This window comes from Rana temporaria, chromosome 3 (assembly GCF_905171775.1).
Source record: "Rana temporaria chromosome 3, aRanTem1.1, whole genome shotgun sequence".
Taxonomy (NCBI): domain Eukaryota; kingdom Metazoa; phylum Chordata; class Amphibia; order Anura; family Ranidae; genus Rana; species Rana temporaria.
In genome coordinates, this window is record NC_053491.1 from 356314179 (window position 1) to 356336989 (window position 22811).

The window sequence follows — 22811 nt, forward strand, 5'->3', positions numbered from 1 at the left end:
TCACAGAACTGCTCCAGACTCTAGAAGGATCCTGACCATATTGTCAGGATCAGTGGCGGCTGGTGCTCAAAATTTTTGGGGGGGCGCAAACGAAGAAAAAAAATCGCAGCCTCACTGTGCCCATCAAATGCAGCCACTGTTCCATCAATTCGCACCACTGTGCCATGCCATCAAATGCAACCACTGTGCCATGCCATCAATTGTGGTCACTGTGCCATCAATTGTCACCACTGTGCCATGCCATCAAATGCAGCCACTGTACCATGCCATCAATTGTGGTCACTGTGCCATCAATTGTCACCACTGTGCCATGCCATCAAATGCAGCCACTGTACCATGCCATCAATTGTGGTCACTGTGCCATCAATTGTCACCACTGTGCCATGCCATCAAATGCAGCCACTGTACCATGCCATCAAATGCAGCCACTGTACCATGCCATCAAATGCAGCCACTGTGCCATGCCATCAATTGTGGTCACTGTGCCATCAATTGTCACCACTGTGCCATGCCATCAAATGCAGCCACTGTACCATGCCATCAAATGCAGCCACTGTGCCATGCCATCAATTGTGGTCACTGTGCCATCAATTGTCACCACTGTGCCATGCCATCAATTGTGGTCACTGTGCCATCAATTGTCACCACTGTGCCATGCCATCAAATGCAGCCACTGTACCATGCCATCAAATGCAGCCACTGTGCCATGCCATCAATTGTGGTCACTGTGCCATCAATTGTCACCACTGTGCCATGCCATCAATTGTGGTCACTGTGCCATCAATTGTCACCACTGTGCCATGCCATCAAATGCAGCCACTGTACCATGCCATCAATTGTCGCCACTGTGCCATGCCATCAATTGTGGTCACTGTGCCATCAATTGTCACCACTGTGCCATGCCATCAATTGTGGTCACTGTGCCATCAATTGTCACCACTGTGCCATGCCATCAAATGCAGCCACTGTACCATGCCATCAAATGCAGCCACTGCGCCATGCCATCAATTGTGGTCACTGTGCCAATTGTCACCACTGTGCCCTTTAATTGTCGCTGTGCCAATTGTCCCCACTGTGTCACTGTCCAGTCATCCATCCACCTCGGAGCTTTATATAACCTGCTGGGACTTGTAGTTCTCCATCGTCTCCTGGGGCTCAGGTGCATGCAATCCATCATCTTTGTCTAGTTTTTCTCACTGCTGGGACTTGTAGTCCCATAGATGGTGGATTGCATGCACCTGAGCCCAGGAGAAGATGGGGAACTACAAGTCCCAGCAGGTTATAATATAAGACACCCATCCACCTAGGAGCCTTATATTATAACCTGCTGGGACTTGTAGTTCCCCATCTTCTCCTGGGCTCAGGCTGCTGACAGCTGGCATTTCACCCATAATATGCATTGCATTGAACATTAAAAATCATTATCAGTGACAACCGCCCAGAAACTTTCAATAAGCAGGGGGGGGGGGGGGGGTCCTGACGGCCGCCTATTCGGCCAGATGGTACATTAAAAAAGTTTTAATAAGTGGGGGGGTTAGTGCTGGAGGGTGCCGCGATTTTGCCCGAAAATATATTTCTCACATGGGGGACTGGGGGGGAAGGCATGGCTTCAGTTAGTTCCCTACCTCTTTGCAGCAGATCCTCTCACTCAGGCCGTGCGTGTTCTATTGAGCTGCAGCGCTGAGGTCACTTCCTGTGCTTGGAGACTGTGAAAGAAAGCACCGCCCACTGGGGATGTGAAATAGTTCTATGCACTGTGTGCACTCACTGCACCCGCCCGGCCATCGCTCCGGAAATAGTGGCGCGTCGGTTTGCGCCACAAAGGCATATTTTAGCTGCCAGTGTAGCGCCGCGTCTGCAATTGCACAGACGTAGCTCTACCCAAACCGCACTATGCCCGGCGCCCGGTGCCGGGACACAGTGCACATAAGGATTTTTTTTTTTTTTTTTCGTTTTTTTAAAGGGACATGTTTAAAAAAAAAAAAAAAAAAGTTTTTTTTTTTTTTTTTTTTTACTGGCTGGGGGAGTGGGGGCGGCGCCCGGGCGCCCCCTATGGACGGGCCGCCACTGGGCCTCAGGATACTCTCAGCTGTTCTTTGGACAGCTGGCTTTGTCTTTCAGCATTCAGTGAGCCCCATTCCAGCCCGGCACTCCAGTGAGTGCTGGAGGGGAAGAGTGGACAGCAGGTGACTGACAGTCCTTGCTCTTTGCTCAGAAAAGTTTGAGAACTGAGCAATAAGGAGTCATGAAATTGCTCAACTCCCTGTCTTAGTCAGCCATATTCCAGTTCAGCAGGGACCGGCCGATATTTGAACCTTCTAAGGACAGGCTGAATATGCTCAAGTCAATCCATGAATCAACTCAGGTACAAACAGTATGTTGGATTTTTACATTCGATAGCCGCTAGCACTAATCACTGTGTTCTCCCGGCAGGACGGCTCCCTGCAACCCCCCCCCCCCCCCCCCCCCCCCTCTCCCCAATGGGAGAACACAGTAGTTTTATGGGAAGGATTCAGCACAGTGTTGATGGTTGAACCAAGAAATTCTCTCTTGCAAACCATGGTTGCAGGAAAGAAAATTGCATTGCCTATGGCTTGCCTTAGAGCTGGTATGGGACTGCTGTAGCATCACAGTGATACTGCAGGATATAGAGGAGTATGTACTGTATGTTTTTTCTTTAAGCCTTTTTCTTTTGAATACTATGCCTTTTTATCTCTGCCAGGAGTTCAGCTTTAAAACATCAAATATTGTATATATGTATTGTGTGTGTGTGTATATATATCTATCTATATCTATATATATATATATATATATATATATATATATATATATATATATATATATATATATATATATATATATACATACATATATAGTGAGTGATAACATTAATAATCAATTCAGTTTAACGCAAGCAAGCAAAGCTTTAGATTATTAGTTATTAGAAAAGGATTTTATCTAATGGAGAATATACACAACCTGGAATTTCCAACTTTGGGTAAAGTTTAACTTTCCAGTCTGCAGTATGATTACAATTGAGCAAGACTCGTATTTATTGTAAATCTATTGTCTCAGCGTTTTCCTTCAGGAAAGATTTTGCAGTGTGGACCACCCAGTTTGTTAGCTCATTAGTATTTGTTTATGTAAATGAACCAGGGAGAAATGTGAACCAAGTCAAACAAAAGATGCAAGACGAGCAATCATTTGCATTGCTTTACAGACTTTTGAGTACAGACTTCTACTTCTAGACGGCAAGTCAACCAGAACAGCCAGTAGCACTGGTTTGCATGAAGGCTTCCTAAAGCAATTGTTGCTACTATCTAATCGCAGTCAGCTAAGTTGGTAATCACAATGCGCGGCCAAAGATCACAGGGAGTCAAAAAATACAGGACAATACCCGAGTTTACCTGCATGCACAGACTTTTTTTGAAGAGAAAATTAAACCTAAATATTAACTTTGAACAGACTCAAGATACAGATGGGACTGTAAGGCCGCGTACACACGATCAGTCCATCCGATGAGAACGGTCCGAAGGTTAACCGATGAAGCTGACTGACAGTTAAAAAAACGATCGTGTCAGAACGCAGTGACATAAAACACAACAACGTGCTAAAAAAAACTAAGTTCAATGCTTCCAAGCATGCGTCGACTTGATTCAGAGCATGCATGGATTTTTAACCGATGCTTTTGCATACTAACCATCGGTTTTGACCTATCGGTTAGGCGTCCATCGGTTAAATTTTAAAGCAAGTTCTCATTTTTTTGACCGAAGGTTAACTGACCGATGGGGCCCACACACGATCCGTTTGGACCGATGAAAAGGTCCATCAGTCCGTTTTCATCGATTTTGACCGATCGTGTGTACGCGGCCTTAGAGAACACAACTATTTCTGTCCCTCAAAGGCTTAGTTCATCTTTTAAAAAAAAAATTAAATGCACATCTTTTTAAAGGTAAATAAATGTGCATGTATTATTTTTTAAAACAGGAGCCTGTAAGACATTGCATCCACGATCAGAAGATCATGGATGCAATGCATGGCTCCTGCAGGCACTCAGTAAGCTGTCTGCACGTACCTCGTATGGGCAGGAAGTTACTGAATGGCAAGAAGAATCAATGGACTACGAGAGTGCTTACCAGTGCCCTTGCAGTTCATTGAGATCTACAAGCTGTCGTCCACGGAGGCCTATGGTAGATATAATTTAATAATTTGCAGAACTCTGTGAATGAATGACAGGGCCATGTGGGCGGAGCCCTGCACAGTTGCGCTGTTTGACCTCTTCGCTGACCGCCTCCTGGCCTAAGCCGAGAGGCGGAGGTGAGCATTCTGGTCATGTGACCAATGTGATTGGCTGTCAAAGCGGTCACATGTTTGGAAAGCTTCCAATAGTAAGTATACATTGGGAGCTTTCTGGTACCTGTCGGCTACTGTGGTGGGAGCGTCAAGGGATTAAATTGTGACAGTAGGTGTCGGGAGAAGTTCCCCTGCCCGCTGTCATGGGGGGGGGGGCAGGGGGAGAGGAGTGGAACATGCAACATGTTACAAAGTTGAACTTATCCTTATCCCTAGATAGGCCTCTCTCACTAGTCCTAGCAGCCAGGGCACTACATGGAACCTTGGTACAGTCTCTGCCACTGACCTTCCCAAAGGTGGAGATAGTTTGGTCCAGAATGCTCTCACTTTAGGATTAAGCACCTGGATCTCTTCTTAAAATAATCGCTTGTGAAATCAGGAAACTGACGGGTGACCACTGCTCAGCCTTTCAGTAGTAGTGTGTCCTTCAATGAAGTTCAGGCCTCCCTGAGTGTACCAGCCTCGTGCTCGGTGCTCTCCAGAACAGGTACTTCATTCTGTGGCTTCCTCCCTGTAGGATGGATACCGCAGGACCACTTTGTCAATGCAGACCCAGTCTGACTACTGGGCCTGCCCGGCAAATCATGACTCCAGACCAACGTGGTCAGGAGCCAGGAACTCTGAACACGCACCCCCGGCCAGGAGGGCCACACACAGGGGTGGTGGGACAACTGCCCAGGGCGGCGGACGACGACGACCCAGAACCCGTGACGTCTGTCCCTTGAATAATCTCTCCCAGCATGCACAGCGAGGCGATCAACCCCCACCAATTGGCCGCTGAGAAAGAATACCCAACACACCTTGATCTGACTGCTGCCACCCTCGGCCTGGGGTAGTACCGACACCCCAGACAACAACAGTGGTCACCCGCAGTACAGCCATGGCTGGAACAGAGGCCCAAATTTGAAAACAAATAGGTCAGAGGTAACTAATCCTCTGACTACCCTCTAAATTTAAAGCAGGGCCAGCAGAGAAAAGCAGCTTAATATATATATCTTAAAGATCCATTTTATAGGGTTTAAGTTAAAATTTAAAAGAGAGAAGTGATAGACGGCACAGAAAAAGTAAAATATGATGAAAGAAAAAAACAAGTCACGTAACTACTAGAAGCCAGTGTAAAGAATATTTTCCTTCACTGTCCTAAGGAAGCACCTAAGTATGGAAAACCAGATTACAGTCTGAAGGGGTCTCAAACATTTATGCTGTTTTTAGGCATACAAATCAGTTGGGCTTTAATCGCTAAGTAAATAGGACATCAAAATGGCAGGAATTTGTTTCAAGTTTGTCTGCTAGATGGGAAATCAGTATTTACATGTTTCACAGATAATCACCAAAGTGTGCTTTATAGAGCTCCCTAAGCTTTCCTACCAGAAATCTTTTAAAAGGACTTTTCCTTACTGTTTTCAAGGGATTAAACCTTATCCTCTGACTGCATATCCCACTGGCAAACAAACCTTTTCTTCAGTGGGACAGTAGATATGTAGATTGCCATAGGACCACCATAGTAAAGTCGATTCATTTTTGGAATAGGTTTTCACATTTCTTAAAATGGGCCGGTACTCAAAAAGTGAAGATTTTCTATGTTATAGGGAACATCTAGAAATATTAATTGTGCCTTAGCCTTTTGTCTGGAATTCCTCCTGGAACATAGCAGTGCTCTTCCTGGTATATGAGGGTGCCTAGGCTCTCTACCTAAAGCCTCATAACTGTGAGGCCCGGATTCAGAAAGCCCGGCGTAACTTTGTGCGAGCGTAGCGTATCTCAGATACGCTACGCCGCTGTAACTTAGTGAGGCAGGTTCTGTATTCAGAAAGAACCTGCGCCCTAAGTTACGGCGGCGTAGCGTATGTGGTCCGGCGTAAGCCCGCGTAATACAAATGATCCAGGCAGTGGGCGTGTTGTATGTCAATGAATGGTAACCCCACGTAAATTACGTTTTTTACTAACGGCGCATGCGCCGTCCATGGACGTATCCCAGTGCGCATGCTCCAAATTACGGCGCAAAGCCTCATTGGTTTCGACGTGAACATAACTTAAGCAAAGCCCTATTCGCGAACGACTTACGTAAACAAAGTAAACAACGCAAAATTCGACGCTGGTCCGACGTCCATACTTAACATTGGCTACGCCTCATATAGCAGGGGCAACTTTACGCCGGAAAAAGCCTTACGTAAAAAAATGCGTCAGGCGGACGTACGTGTCTGAATCGGCGTATCTACCTAATTTACATATTCTACGCATAAATCTCCGGAAACGCCACCTAACGGCCAGCGTAAATATGCAACTAAGATACGACGGCGTAAGAGACTTACGTCAGTCGTATCTTAGCCAAATTTCAGCGTATCTTGCTTTCTGAATACAGAAAAAAGATACGCCGGCGCATCCTAGAATTTACGCGGCGTATTAATAGATACGCCGACGTAAACTCTTTCTGAATCCGGGCCTATATCTGGAGTGTGAGATCCAAGTGCCTCTGACTACTTGTCTCAGGAGATTGGAGTGACATTCTGTCATGTTAATTTCCTGTTCACTGTTCTTGCTGGAAGCTCTGACATGAGCAGAGCAAGACATGATAAGTTAGTAATGGGTTAAAGATCAAATGCAAGGAGACCACAGGTAATGCTGATGACTAGGCCTTTGCTCCCTGCCTGACTTTAGCACAGCTTCCAGGGTGTTAAGAGATTTCTATATGTTTATTGGTGTTAAACACGAAGAACAGCCCAATTGACGTGCCACTGAATATCTATTGTCCAAGACTGCAGATCATGTGTGCTACTGACAATAAGAAAGGCATTCCTTCACTCCCCAATATAGAGTATATCACCAGGGCCAAATTTCTGCATAACAAACAGAATGTGGCCTAGGGTAGCAGGGCTGCCAGGAATGGTGTTAGTCTAAACACACATCAGGTTAGGCAGGCCATACACAGTGCGAATTTCTTTCCTGCAACTATGGGTTGCAGGGAAAAAAAATCATGATTCCCCCATCAACACAGACCGTTCTGACAGGGAAATCCCTCCTGCCGAGCAACTGTCTACTCCTGGCAGGGGCGGCGGGGGAAGTTGTCCCCACTGGGAGAAGACAGTGATAATCACAAGAGAATCCGACAGGCTGGTTGTACCCAAGTTGTACCCAAGTCGATCGATCAACCAAGCCTGCCCATTAACAATTTGAATCTCGGCAAGGATAGGCACAATACTACCTGTTCAATCAGTTTACGGTAATACTTGATCTTTCAAGAATCATTTGGTAAACCAAAGAACAGTTTCCTATGCTGTATTTCTCAGGGACACTGTTGGTGGGATCTACTGTATACACTGAGTTCCTGGGTCTGTATACCTAATGTACCCATTATGAGGGGTTGGAGCTTTTATGTTATATAATGGAGATTTCAACAGGGGGCACCAGAACAGGTCAAGGTGGATGTGAACATGCAAGACCCCTAGGTGGACAGAAACAGAGAGGGGAATTATGACAGGCAGGTCTTGTGTTGGAGTATCCAATACAGCCATACACAGAACAAGAAACTTGGCTAAGCAAATTTTTTAACTAAGCTGTTTTAGATTTAGACTTAATTTGCCAATCAACAATTCATGCTGGGGGTGGCTGACCGATAACTGCTAAAGAGGCTAAATGGACACAGGTATGCAAACAAGAGGGCTAGTGTCAGGTGGAATCCAATTAAAGAGGAACTTCACCCCAAATGGGAGTTCTGCTTGTTTGCATCCTTCCCCCCTCCCCCTCCACTGCCACATTTGGCACTTTTTGGAGGGGGTGAGTACCTGGTTTTGCCAAGTACCTTCTTCCACTTCCGGTAAGATCGCAGAGGCAATATATGCGGAAGTTTGGCCCTCCCTTCTTCTCCTCAAAGCCTTCTGGGACCTGTGATGTGTAGGACCGCAGGACAATTCATAAAGTGCAGGGAGGCTCGCGCTTCACTGCTGGTTTCCATTACCTAAGATGCCGGTGTTCTAACAATATGGGTCCCCTATCAGATAGTGCCCGGCCTGGACTGCGCATGCACAATTGGAGATCACGGAAATCTCAGAGAATGAACATCTGTTCCATCAGCTGTAGTTGGAGTATGCGCAGTTAACACGTTGCTCGCTCTATCAGATGGGGGACCCATCAAGATAGAACAGCGCTGCCCGCGCTCAAATACAGCAAGGGGCGGATGTTTTTTTCTAAGGGGCGGGTGTATTATGCTTGTCCACGCCGCTCGCTGATATAACAGCGCTGGCCGCGCTCACTCAATACAGCAAGGGCGGATGGTTTTATCAAAGGGTTGATATGACTATAAGAGGCCGTGCTCACTGAATAAGCATAATACACCCGCGCCTTAGAAAAAAACATCCGTCCCTTGCTGTATTTGAGCGCGGGCAGCACTGTTCTATCATGATCAGTCCCCCATCTGATAGAGCGAGCGGCATAAATAAGCATCGGTAGAGAGCGGCGTGTTAACTGCGTATGCTCCAACTACAGCTGATGGAACAGATGTTCATTCTCTGAGATTTCCGTGATCTCCGATTGCGCATTCACAGTCCAGGCCCAGGCACTATCTGATAGGGGATCCACAATGTTAGGACACCGGCTCTTGAACCCAAAGCTGATTGAACTAATTGACTCGGGTGAGAGCATCACTGGATCCCTGGACAACTAAGTGTTATTTTAAAACCCTGTTAACACTTCAGAGTTTTTCATCTCAAAGCTCGGCGCACAGAAATGCTCAACAAGCAAAATCCAAGCACAGAGATGATGCCGCTAGAAAGTGGCACTTATGGTCGTCCTGGTACGATAGGAACAGTCTGACACCAGTGGCTCTACCCTGAGATTCCGGACAACCTTGGAAATATGGGAGGGGCCGCCCCGGGCTCGGGACACAGGCTTGAACCCAATAGGGGTGTCCGGAGCGCGAGACGGTCCATCTTCTGAAATGTACAACACTGCCACCCTAGATTGTTCCTCTTTTGCCACCTGAGAACTACTGTTGACGAAAAGCATACTGTTATAATCTGTTAAATTGCCATGGCGTTGTTTGACCGCCGCATTTGCTTTTGTATTTCTTTGTTTCTCTGCTACTATTGCTGCACCGCTCGATGGTAGCAATGTATATGTAATTCAATGAGAAACCCTTAATAAAAATTTATTGTGGAAAAAAAAAACAAGCAAAATCCAATACATTTTAATGGCCCGGGCATATTTGAGTGTTTTTGTTCCCACAGACGTCAATAGAAAACGCTCGAACAGCGAGAAATTTGTGCTTTTTTCAGCACAAACAGTAGCTCTCTTTCATTTTTCTAGCATTACTCCACACCTTGCACAGGTTTCTATTGGCCACAGCAAAAACACCTAGATGAAAAACTTCTATAATATTTGCAAATTTGCTCAGAAAAATGCTCACAAACACCTAAAAAAAAAAAAGGCTTGAGAAAAAGCCTGAAAAAGCTCAGGTCAAGTGTGAATGGCACAGCTACAGTAAGCATGGTAGGGCTATAGACCACCTTCCCTCTCCTCTTCTTTATAACACAGGGAGAAGTTGTTCCGTAGTTCACAGAGATGAACAGGGCAGGACTTATTATGGAAATTCAGATAACACTGAACATAGGACAGCACTGCATTTCTGGCAAGATTCAACATGTATTCTTTTTGCAAATTGAACAGATATAACAATACACTTTCAGTGGTATATTTCACAAACCAAAATGGGGGAAATAAGAGAAGTTCATTGTTATGGTTTACATACACTTTACCCCTGCCCAGTCTGATCAACACAAAGATGCTCAGATCTGTTTTATCTCTGGCTTTTGTGTGGTTGTTTGTTGGTGACCCTTTGGCTAGCCTTATTCAAAACCCATTGGCATGTCCTTAAATTTAAATCAGGGATTCTGGGGTTAAATGTGCCATTTAATATTCACTGCCTTTTAATGTGTTTGCTTGGTGAACAAGTGGAGCAGAGCAGTTAAACATCACTGCAGGGTAAACTGGAGTACAGAATCCCATCACAATCTAAACAAATGGTTGCAGAGTGTGAGAATGGTGTAGAAGTCGGAGGCAGTAAAGTAGGGGCCCTTTTGGAACTTAGCAAGATAGATGGGTTAAATACAAGCTGTGCGCATTTGTAATGTGGTCAACAATGTCCCATCATAAGCTGTAGGCCAGGCATTGACTGCAGAAGCATACATCAAGCTGCTCTATAAACAGTTCACATGACAATAAAGACCTCCATGGAATTTAAAGCAGAAGTCCTTTGCCCGAAGGAAAGTTCCAGGACAATAAAAGCAGCCTCCTCCTAGTAAATGGGAGATTGTACACTTTAAAGATCAGGTATAGTGCAAACAGTAGCAAACGTTATTCATTCACCATTTCTTTAGCCTCTTAAGGTTTATATACACATAGTAAACAGTAAATCCAATAACAATTTCCAAAATATAACCCATATGATTTAACTAAATAGAAAAAAATGAGGAACGGAAGCTAAACCAAACTGTACACATTATAGTTTCCTTTTTATTTTGCTGCATTTAATTATACAACTAGAATAAATAATATAGTAAAACATAAAGCATTCAAATTGTAAATACTGTTAAAGATAAATGTATAACAGGTTTAAATTTTAAAAGAAAATGTCCTGCCTAAGTGCAGAAACCACAAGGTACCTTCCAGTACTTTTAGGTCTCATGGACACAGGACATTTTTTTCCTCCCCTGGAATTCTTTGCTTCAGTAGAGGGGAAAGTAGCTTAAAAAACACGCCTAGTGGCGTTTTGCAAATGTGTTTGGGTACACTTAGACGCACACCAAGCGTTTAGACGTTCACTCGTTCCATTGGGCAGAATTATAATCATAAAAAAAGATAGATTTAGATGATGGCATACCTGTCGTCACCAATGCGACTCCACTGTCTGGAGAATGGTTCCCGGGGGAAGTTGCGGATGGGATTTCAGCTAAAGTTGAAGATGCAGCCGGTGAAAATGGGATTGGAGAGGGTGTAGAAATGGCAGGCTCTGACAGTATCATTTCATCTGTGACTTCTGAGGAAAAGATAAAGAGTGTAAAATTATTTTCTCCAATACAGATATAATAAATCCTCAGTCATCATGAACTGCTTTATTTTAAAGTGTGCCTACCTGGGACCAATTATTTACTCTGATACTCTGCATCAGGGCATGATCACTGGGTCTTCATCATCACCAAAGAAAGTCCTTTCCTACTGACATTCCAGATTTACCCCTACTCCCAATGGCAACAAAGGCTGGATAATCCTGCTCATAGTGGGTAGAGGGGAAGACCCAGAGTTTGCGTTGGAGAGATCTGCTCCCAGCTAGCGAGTAAAACTCTTCTGCAGTCAACTCAAAACTGGATAATTAATTTTAGGTGGATCTAGGTTCATCACCTCGTCCTTTTAAAGCTGACCATACAATATGCAAAGTTTTGTTAGTTTCTGATAAAATGGCTGAAATTCGCTCTGTGGCTGGCCCTGTCCCCACTCATCTACCCAACATCCCATTAGATGCAACAGATTTTTGGGTATTCTGACAGCTGTGGGATATTTGTCTATTTGTCTTGTATAGCATTGATGGCCGAATCTGTGAGTTTATAGGCAGCTTTAGACACTATAAATACACAGGCACTGTAGTTTGTTAAATACAGGTAGGCCACTGAGTGAATCTCCTAGTTTAGTCAACCAGACAGACTAAGAAATTCAGAAATATGTTTTACCTGGAAAACTATAATTATTTATTTCATTTTTATAAGCTTTAGACTGTTGTTTTATATCTGTGTTTTACTATTTATACATACTGTGGGCCAGATTCAGAGAGAACTGCGGCAACGTAACGTATCGTCTTTAAGTTACACCGCCGCAAGTTTTCCTCGTAAGTGCTTGATTTACAAAGCACTTGAGTATAAACTTGCGGCGGAGTAACGTAAAGACGTCCGGCGCAAGCTCGCCTAATTCAAATGGGGCGTGTACCATTTAAATTAGGCGCGTTCCCGTGCCGAATGTTCTGCGCATGCTTTGTTAGGAAATTTCCTGACGTGCATTGCGTGAAATTACGGCGCCCCGACGTGTTTTTTGAATGGCGACGTGCGTAACGTACTTTCGTATTCCCGGACGTCTTACGCAAAAAATTAATTTGAAATTCGACCCGGGAACGACGGCCATACTTTAAGCCATGAAAAAGCAGGCCTAACTTTGCGATGGGAAAAACCGACTAGCGATGTCGTAACGAACTCGCATACCTTCGCGGATCGCCGTAAAAGCTAATTTGCATACCCGACGCTGGAAAACGACGCAAACTCCACCCAGCGACGGCCGAAGTACTGCATCCTAAGATCCGACGGTGTAAGTCAATTACACCTGTCGGATCTTAGGGCTATCTATGCGTAACTGATTCTATGAATCAGCCGCGTAGATACTCTCAGAGATACGACGGCGTATCAGGAGATACGCCGTCGTATCTCTTTTGTGAATCTGGCCCTGTGTTTATAATTGTTGGTTTAATTTATTGTAAGACATGCCAAGGATTGTACTTTAAAATCAGGTGATCAAAAAGGGATAATTCACTGCTCTGACTCTGATTCATTTGTACAGTGTAAATGTCTGCCTAAGCCAGCCCTAGATGGTTCAAATCTTGGCCGGTCCAGCAGGGATCAGCCGAGATTCAAACCATGGGCAGGCTGATCAATCAACTTGGGTAAAACCAGCCTGTTTGATTTTTTAGCATCGATTATTGCTAGCAGACAATGGCTCAGCACACTGACTGTGTTGATGGAGGAATAGAGCGATTTTTTTTCCTGCAACCTGTGGTTGTCATATAGTAAAATATGTTAAAAGGAACCTAATGCTCCACCTGCTGGCTCAAAAGGAGAATAATAAAACATTAACACGCAACATTTCATATTTACCTGATTGTAAATTTTATTTATTTTTTAGTCCTGATGCCAATAAAGAAAGAAAAAAGTATGAACGCCAAAAGCCACTATACATTCCCTTTTAAGGAATAGAGTGGAAGCTCTAGGTACACAACCCTCTAAGGCAGTGGTCTCAAAGTTTTTTTTTGTGAGCTGGCGCCATCTGGTGGTGAGCCGTTGGTATTACAAGTTATTACCACCAGATGTGAGCTGGCGCCATCTGGTGGTGGCCGTTGGTATTACAAGTTAAGCATTACAAGTTAAACAGCAATTCTAATGTCATTTTACACTATTTTCACTGCCATCTTCTTCCCTCTAATTAGAACCCCCAAACATTATATATATTTTTTATCCTAACACCCTAGAGAATAAAATGGCGATCGTTGCAATACTTTCTGTTACGCCGTATTTGCGCAGCGGTCTTACAAGCGCACTTTTTTGGGAAAAAATTACACTTTTTTTATTTAAAAAATAAGACAACAGTAAAGTTATCCCCAATTTTTTTTAATATTATGAAAGATAATGTTACACCGAGTAAATTCATACCCAACATGTCACGCTTCAAAATTGCGTCCGCTTGTGGAATGCCGACAAACTTTTTTACCCTTTAAAATCTTCATAGGCAACGTTTAAAAAAATCTACAGGTTGCATGTTTTAAGTTACAGAGGAGGTCTAGGGCTAGAATTATTGCTCTCGCTCTACCAATCGCAGCGATACCTCACGTGTGGTTTGAACACCGTTTACATATGCAGGCGCTGCTCGCGTATGTGTTCGCTTCTGCACGCAAGCTCGTCGGGACGGGGCGCGTTTTCTGGCTCCTAACTTTTTTAGCTGGCTCCTAGATTCCAAGCAAATTTGTCAAACCCTGACTTACACCAGTGCTGGTGGTAATAATGCGCTCGCTGACACCAGTGCTGGGGGTTAATAATGTGTTCACTGACACCAGTACTGTTGTTTTTGAAGTTTGAAAGTTTGCATGCGGCCCCCCATGGCATATGAAAACCCGTCTTGTGGCCCTCAGGTAATTTGAGTTTGAGACCCCTGCTCTAAGGTAACTTTTTGCTATGTTAAAATGTTTTGCAAATAAAACAAAAAAAAAAAGCAGCTACTGGTTTCCACAAAATTAATTTTCTAAAGATAAACAAAGCCCCGTTGTATCACTACTTTGCCTTAATAAATAAATCAATTATATATATATATATATATATATATATATATATATATATATATATATATATATGATAGAAGTGTTCATGTATTGTCAGCACTGCTTTATAAAAGTAATCATGTACACGTATCTATGTCCTTAAAATAATTAGAACCATGCTTACCACTCTGTGATTCTCCCTTCATGGCCCTCATAAGTTCATTGGCTCTCTCTTGGCAGTGTAAAGACTCCAATAAATAGAGGACATAGTCATCAAACATTAGGTGTATGAGGTGGAATGACCCTGTTATAGGACAGGGAAAAAATGATTAATGGCTTCTTTAAAACAGACAATTCTCACACTACTGTAATGCCGCGTACACACGGTCATTTTTCGGCATGAAATAAAATGACATTTTTAAAAAATTCGAACATGCTTCAAGTTTTTATGTCATTTTTGAAAATGTCGTTTTTTGTGTTGTAAAAAATTATCGTGTGTGGGCTAAAACGACGTTTTAAACCCGCGCATGCCCAGAATCAAGTGATGAGATGGGAGCGCTTGTTCAGGTAAAACTACCATTCATAATGGAGTAAGCACATTCATCACGGTGTAACAGACAAAAAAGCGCGAATCGTCTTTTACTAACAAGTAACCAGCTAAAAGCAGCCCAAAGGCGAATAGAACTTCCCCTTTAGAGTTCCGTTGTATGTGTTGTACGTCACCGCGCTTTGTTCATAATTTTTCAAAAACGATGGTGTGTGGGCAACGTCGTTTTTTATGATAAAATTGGAAAAGCAACGTTTTTTTTCATGATGAAAAATTTCATTTTATTTCATGACAAAAAGTGATCGTGTGTACGGGGCATTAGTCTACTTAGTACTACTGTTGTGTGTGGAATCATCCTATAGTTTCTTGTATTTCTGAGGATCTCAGTCTGAAAACTAGCTCACGTGTTCCTCTGCACTGACTCCCTCAAACTACCATTGCATTCTGTGAAATGTAAAATAAATGAAAAACTAAACAGACACTCATACTACCCTGAAGAAGCTCGGACAGAACCACCAAAGTCTTCAAGAGATGAAAGTGGAATATTTGAAGCCACTGGTCCTCCCAGATCTACCAAGTCAAGTATATTTGGTGGATGGAGCATCCCCTTACAAATGGGACAGATTGCCTCACTTCAAAAAGGTTTGAATTTCCTGTGAGGCCTCGTACACACGACCGAGAAACTCAACGGGCGAAACACATTGAGTTCCTCGTCGAGTTCCTTGTTAGGCTTGTCGAGGAACTCCTCGTTCTCCTCGTTCTCAAATGCGGTGACATACAACACATACAACGGCAGGGGAAGTTCGATTCCACTGGCTAAACTCTTGGGGCTGCTTTTGCTAATTTCATGTGTTTGCGTGTTAAATAAAAGTTTGGTAAGAGACGATTTGCACTTTTCAGTCTGTTACAGCTTTAAAAATGTGTTATCCATATGTAACTGACCACTTCACTAGATGTTGCTTACGTGTATGGTCCTGCATGTATACGTGTATTGAAAACTTCTGAATAAAACTGTTATTGATTAAAAAAAAAATGTGTTATCTCCATTACAAAAGCTACTTTTACTCCCGTCTCATACTTTAATCTGAGCAAGCGTGGGTTTCTTAGCATACACACGCTCAAGTTTCTCATCGAAAACCAGCCCGTCGAGGATCTCGACGAGCCAAATCAGACTCCCGTCGAGGAAATAGAGAACTTGCTCTCTTTTTGGCTCGACGAGGTTCTCGACAGTTTCCTCAACGAAAATGTACACACGACCGGTTTCCTCTGCAAAAAAATATCTCCCAGCAAGGTTCTTGCTGGTTTTTGCCGAGAAACTTGGTCGTGTGTACGAGGCCTGAATTGTAATCCTATGGGGAAAAAAATTATTCTTGCAAAATGATCTTGCTGTCTTGGTTCCTCCCTTGCCCCCTCCAGCTTTCTTAACCTTTTCTTAAAATTTGTGTAAGTGATAAAGTTGATGAGAAAGAGTGATACCCTTTCTCCACCTTTTAGTGGTGGACAGAAATGCAGAAATACCCTCCTAAGTTAATGTTATAACTTTGTGCAGTTATATTGTGTATTTCCTCTACCTGGTATTCTGGGTTATCCTGAATAAGATGAGATTTTGGTCAACCTTATTTCACTATACACTACTTTCTATGTGAATTTTTTTACACTGTGCCTTCAGAATATTTTTGCTATTCATCTGTTGACATTGCAATCATTTATCATTTTACTATATTATACAATTTAGATTAGCAGGTGAATTATTTAGGGTGGAATGATCCTTTAAAGTTAACCTGTTTCTTTCTATTCAGGGCAAAGCAAGAGGTTCACTTTGATAGCAGCTGGAGGAAGACTCATTTAACATTGCTAGGCGCTTGCGCAGCCAATCTGTCACATGGGCAGAAGGGGATTGAGTCATATGCTCTCCATATCCACTACAGAGTATTTCTGTTCACTCCTAGAGCCGTCAGGAAGCTACCAAAATATGGGCATATGCTGGTTGTGCAAATGTAACCAAGCAATATCGCCACCAATTTAAGCATTTCTTGCTGTGGTCAAGAAGGGCAATTTTGATGACAGAAATAAATGTTTCTAACATATTGATAGCCAGTTATTCCCTTTCAAATAAACAAAGAGGGATGAAGATTTTGTGACACATACTCTGAATGTGACTGAAGACCAGATTAAGATTGTCGCAATGGGTCTTAGTTGGCATGAAAGTCGTTGAAGGTCAGGCAACCTTCTCACAAACCGTAATTTTTCAGTCTTAATATAATTTATAAAAATGCAATTAATAGTGCTGGATCTGTTGCCAATAGTTAACAATCAGACGTTTAATTGGTTATTACAAGAACAAACACTTTCCTTCTGGTTTGTCTAATTGTAAAAATCAATCCTACAGTTTTTTCTCTATAACAATTTAGACATTATAGTAAAACTATGTTTATTAATACGCACAATAAATATCACTATTAGGATAGAAGAGAAGGTAAGAAAAATAATACTGCACGAGCTAGGATCATACCGAAACTTGGTGCACTGTGCAATGTCATATCCCGAATGACTCTTGTACCAAAGCAAGACCAAATTAAAAGGAACTGTTGTGCCACTCTCTTCAGGGAGCCAGTTTTTTTGGATGCTACCTACAAAGGTAAGAATAGTAAATTAGTACATCTGTGAAGCGTCCCATATACCCAGATCATGGAATAGCTAGTGATAGTTAGTCACATTCAGCTGGACCTGTTCTGTAATGCTGAAGATGTTTCGTAGCTTCTCAAAGTCACTTTTTCAATGAGTGTCAGAAAGATTCCCCAGCATTTATTTCCACAAATGTAGCACTGCACCTCAATACAATCACCATGGAAAGTGTGACTGTTGATTTTCCAGGAACAGGAAGGGAGGTGTGAAAGGTTGTTGTAGTTACATCCCATACTTGGTGTCAGGAAGTGTCGAGAAGGTTTCATAGGTGCTAATTCCTCAAATTACATGGCAGTATGAATTTTGGGATTACCTTTTATCTCTTATTGAAGATAACCTTTAAGACTAGTACGTAATATTAGAATATCGTACAAAAAGACCACTTTCGAAGTGATCGTGCGATAATCTGATCATTAGTACACAGCTTTCGTCCGAAATTACCTGAAGGGAAAAACACTATTTTTTTTTTGTAGGAGACCAGGTCGTACTATTGTCGTTTAAACAGTACCGTTTTTGTCTGAATATACAATACAAATACATTACATAACCTAATTTTTTTTTTGTTGTACGAGAACTTTCATACTTTAGTAACCTATTTGTTTTCGATATGGAAATCCGAAAAGGGTGGGGGGAGCATAAAGCGGAACTTCTGCTTAAGGGTGAAGTTCTGCTTTAACTATGCAGTACAGTGTAGTGAGGAATGCAAGACCTGTACATTGGGGAGGCAAAACAACATCCTAACAAGTGAATGGAACAGTATAGGAGGGCAAATTCTAGACTCGGCAGTTTTCCTACATCTTAAGAGACAAGAACATTCTTTTGAAGACAAATATGTGCACATTTTTGACAGAGAGGACAACAAGTTCACAAAAGGCATAAAAGATGCCATCTTTGACAACAATTTAAATTCTTGTTATTGGACAATCAACATCAACCCATACCATGGTGATTAGGTTAAGGTGTTTGTGCTATCTGCATGAATATACTGTAAATGCTGCGGTATCTTCCTAACACTTATTGGAACTGAAGTGGCTTGGGAATGCTACAAATGTCTTCAACATTACAGAGCAGGTTCAGTTGAATGTGACTTACTACTACTTGCAACAGTAAGTTCGATTTTGTCATAGTCTAATGTAGCAATTCGTTTAGCAAGGTAAATGTGTGTGTTGAGACTTACTTTAGTCTCTTGGCATAGTACTAATATATAAGATGTTGGGAGGGTGGCCTAAGGTGGAGATACTGCACTATTCAGACACCAATTAAAAAAAGGAATCCTGCTCCTTTAAAGCATGTTATATGACACAGTGCTTGTCCTATTTCATTTGGCCCCCTGTAACACCTAAAAACACCTGGCTGATCCTGTCAGTTTCTCCCCACATCTCTGTGGTCGGTTTGCATGCCTCTGTCATCAGCAGCCTGCTATCTGCTCTCCTCTCTGCTCCTGTGTCCTCCTCCCCCTCTGCCTGTATGTAAGCCACCCCCCCCACTCATGCTGCTCTCATAACACTAACCTGTATACACCATCAGCACTGCCTCCTATTGCAGTGTCCCCCTCTGTGAATGATTTATAAATATAAATGCTGTAAATAACTAATTTAAGAGCCAAGGTTGCAATCACATGACCAGCCAGCTCTCTCCTCCTCCCCTTCAGACAGAAATCAGCAGAGGAATCACAGCCCCGCCCACTGCATCTTTCATAGGAGGAAAGGAGAAAGCTGGCCAGTCATGTGATCGCAATCTCAGCAGTGAAATTAGGTATTTGCAGCATTTATTTTTGAAAAATCGCACACAGAGGAGGCAGTGCTGATGGTGCATACAGGTTACAGTAGCTTAACAACCACTTTAAAGCAGGATCCACAGACCCAGCTACTGAGCATTATAAAGCTTCCTCATTCCAACCTTAACTCACAGTACCTGGCAGAGGGAAGTCTTTCAGAGCAAACTTACTTTAATACTGTGAGATATCATGTGACCACAACCACAATGGAAACTGATGCTGGAAGAAGTGAAAAGGTGTGTTACAATAATCCATTCCAATTGATGCAGCATTATTGCATGCTTTGCATGGTGCATTTCATTTAGTTAACAGGAATCTGTCCCTACCATGAAAGGACTTTTCTGTGTTTGCTGTCCTGGCTAAAGGTCCCCAGTCCTTCCCTGCCTAAGCTGATATACCCCATGGCAGATGCATTGTTTGCTGTGGTTGTGTTTAATCCTTGAATAAGACATGTGTACACAAGATCTAATGCATATAAAATTGCATGATAATAAAAATAAAAGGAAGAGGAGGAAAAGAAGAAGAAGCAAAAATAGAAGCAGAATTTCTTTCTTAACAAAATACGGAAACTTACTTTTACAACACATCGGTCTACCATGGAATCCAGCCAATCAATGTAAGCTTCTATTGGAGATTGTTCTTCTAATAAATGATCAAATTCCTGGTACACTGCAGAAACAAGAGATTGTGAACATCTGATAACAAACCCACAAAATCACAGATATTGTTGTTGTCTAAGGGCAGCTTTCCAAAAAAATTGAGGAAGGATTGTTGTCAGTGTTGCCAGAAGCCACCAATCAAAATCCAGATGTAAAAATGCCAGCTGATTACATGCTTAAGGCCAGTGTTTCTCAACTCCAGTCCTCAAGGCGCCCCAACAGGTCATGTTTTCAGGCTTTCCATTATTTTGCACAGGTGATTTGATCAGTTTAACTGCCTTAGTAATTACCACAGCCATTTCATCTGAGGGAAATCCTGAAAACATGACCTGTTGGGGCGCCTTGAGGACTGGAGTTGAGAAACCCTGCTTTAGGCAACACAGATACATTTCATTGGATGTTTCATAAATTATAGAGGTAGCCAGGTTGAAAATATAAAATGGGTCATCAAGTGCAGTCTATATTTATAATAGCAGGAGCAGAGTTTGTGCTGTGTTAGGAATTAAAGAAAGCAGTAAGTTCAAAATGTAATGCCCCGTACACACGATCGGAATTTCCAATGGCCTAAAATCCGATGGAATTTTTCGTCGGAATTCCATTCAAGCTGTCTTGCATACACACTGTCAGACCAAATTCCGACAGTCCAAAAGGCGGTGACGTAAAACACTACGACAAGCTGAGAAAATGTATTTCAATTCTTCCGAGCATGCGTCGACTTGATTCTGAGCATGCACGACGATAGGAATTTCCTATTGTTTTTCTTTCCATCAGAAACATATAAAACATGTTCTATTTCTAAACACTGATGGAAAAAAGTCAGATGGGGCCCACACAAGATTGGAATTTTCGATGAAAAAAGTCCATCTGACACTCCGTGTGTACGCGGCATAAGTGATGTTCTCAAATGGCTGATGAAGATTTTCAAATATTATTCATTCCAGGACAATAGTGTCCCGAAATGAAACTGACACAGCCACCCCCCCAGGCCAATCTGATGCCCCCAAAAAAGGACGCCACATCACCGCTTTACTCGCTGACAGTACTTGTCCTGGCCAAGAATGCCCGGAGGAGCACAATCCCACCCCCTGCTTCTGATTGGAGAAATCATAAATCCATAGTCCAATCACTGTGCTGTGATTCGTTACAGCACAAGCTGATTTTTGGGATGGGAGGGTGTCCCTGAATGGTAGTTTGGAAATGTGGTCACCCTACACCTGAGTTGTGATAACCAAGTGGTACACATGCCAACATCCACACATCTTACACTGGACAATCAGCTTCCTGTGCTCGTCTCTGGAATCTTCTATAGTATACAGACTCTGTTTGGTAATGCTATTAAGGTCAACATTCCTCCAGTCTTCCAGCATCTGAAATGTAATATCTGCGCTGTGTATCACTGTCCGTGATGCCTGCAATCCACATGCAAATCAGTGGTGAGAACAGACAGGATTCATTATACAGGGCTCATGCAGTGAAAACATTGTTCAAACAACAACACGGGTTAATGCATTTACATGAAAATGCTGAATACAAACATGATGACAATCCAGATATAGGAATTATCAGCCTGGGTGTCTATAGTAACCAGACATTTAGGGCCAGATTCACCAAAGAGATACGACGGCGTTTCTCCTGATACGCCGTCGTATCTCTGTTTCTATCTATGCGACTGATTCATAGAATCAGTTACGCATAGATAGCCAGAAGATCCGACAGGTGTAATTGTTTTACACTGTCGGATCTTAGGATGCAATACCGCAGCCGCCACTGGGGGGAGTTCGCGTCGTAAACCAGCGTCGGGTATGAAAATTAGGAGTTACGGCGAATCCCGACGGATTTTCGCGTTCGATACGTCGTCGCTAGTCTAGTTTCCCGTCGCAAAGTTAGTCGGTTTTTTTAGTGCCTTAACTTTACGCAGCAATCGTATTGTTGTATAAAGTATGGCCGTCGTTCCCGCGTCAAAATTAAAAAAAATAACGTTGTTTGCGTAAGCCGTCTGGGAATACGGAATTACGCTACGCGCGTCGCCGTTCGAAAAAATTATGTCACGGCGCGCAAAGCACAACGGGAATTACGAAACGGAGCATGCGCAGTAGGTCCGGCGCGGGAGTGCGCCTAATTTAAATGGCACACGCCCATTTAAATTGGCCCGCCTTGCGCCGGAGGCCGCCGGCGGAGGATTTCATCGCAAGTGCTTGGTGAATCTGGCACTTGCGATGAAAACTTGCGGCGGTGTAACGTATCTACGATACGTTACGCCGCCGCAGTTATATGTGAATCTGGCCCTTACTTTTTATCCTAGGAGCAGAACTATAATCACTAACGATTAATCAGACAGGGTTCGTACTTGTCAGGTGTGTTAATGCACACATGTTTAAACACTGATACAAGACACTATTCCTCCCACGAACACCAACAATGGGGCAATAATTCCTGCACTTACATCAACAATAGAGCACTATTCCTTCCACTGGAACCCACGATGGGGCACTATTCCTCCAACTGGCACCAATGATGGGGCACTTACTTTAACTGGCATTAATGATGGCTCATTATTCTTCCCACTGACACCAATCATGGGGTACTATTTCTCCCACTGATACCAATGATGGGGCTTAATTTCTCCCACTGACACTAATGATGGGCCACTATTTCTCCCACTGATACCATTGATGGTGCACTATTCTTTCCACTGACACCAACGATGGGTCATTATTCCCCCCCACTGAC

General features: G+C 43.0%; 1 protein-coding gene across 2 annotated transcripts in view; it reads right to left on the reverse strand.

Annotated features, from left to right (window-relative positions):
- Window positions 1-22811, reverse strand: part of RFX4 (regulatory factor X4) — a 114315-nt gene that overhangs the window by 15591 nt on the left and 75913 nt on the right. For both annotated transcript variants that reach the window (XM_040345213.1, XM_040345212.1), the window contains exons 11-15: window positions 21346-21490; window positions 19997-20091; window positions 17473-17590; window positions 14598-14717; window positions 11228-11383 (exon numbers count right to left, since the gene is read on the reverse strand). In XM_040345213.1, the coding sequence (XP_040201147.1) occupies window positions 11228-11383; window positions 14598-14717; window positions 17473-17590; window positions 19997-20091; window positions 21346-21490 (634 nt within the window). The remainder of the gene's footprint in view (window positions 1-11227; window positions 11384-14597; window positions 14718-17472; window positions 17591-19996; window positions 20092-21345; window positions 21491-22811) is intronic.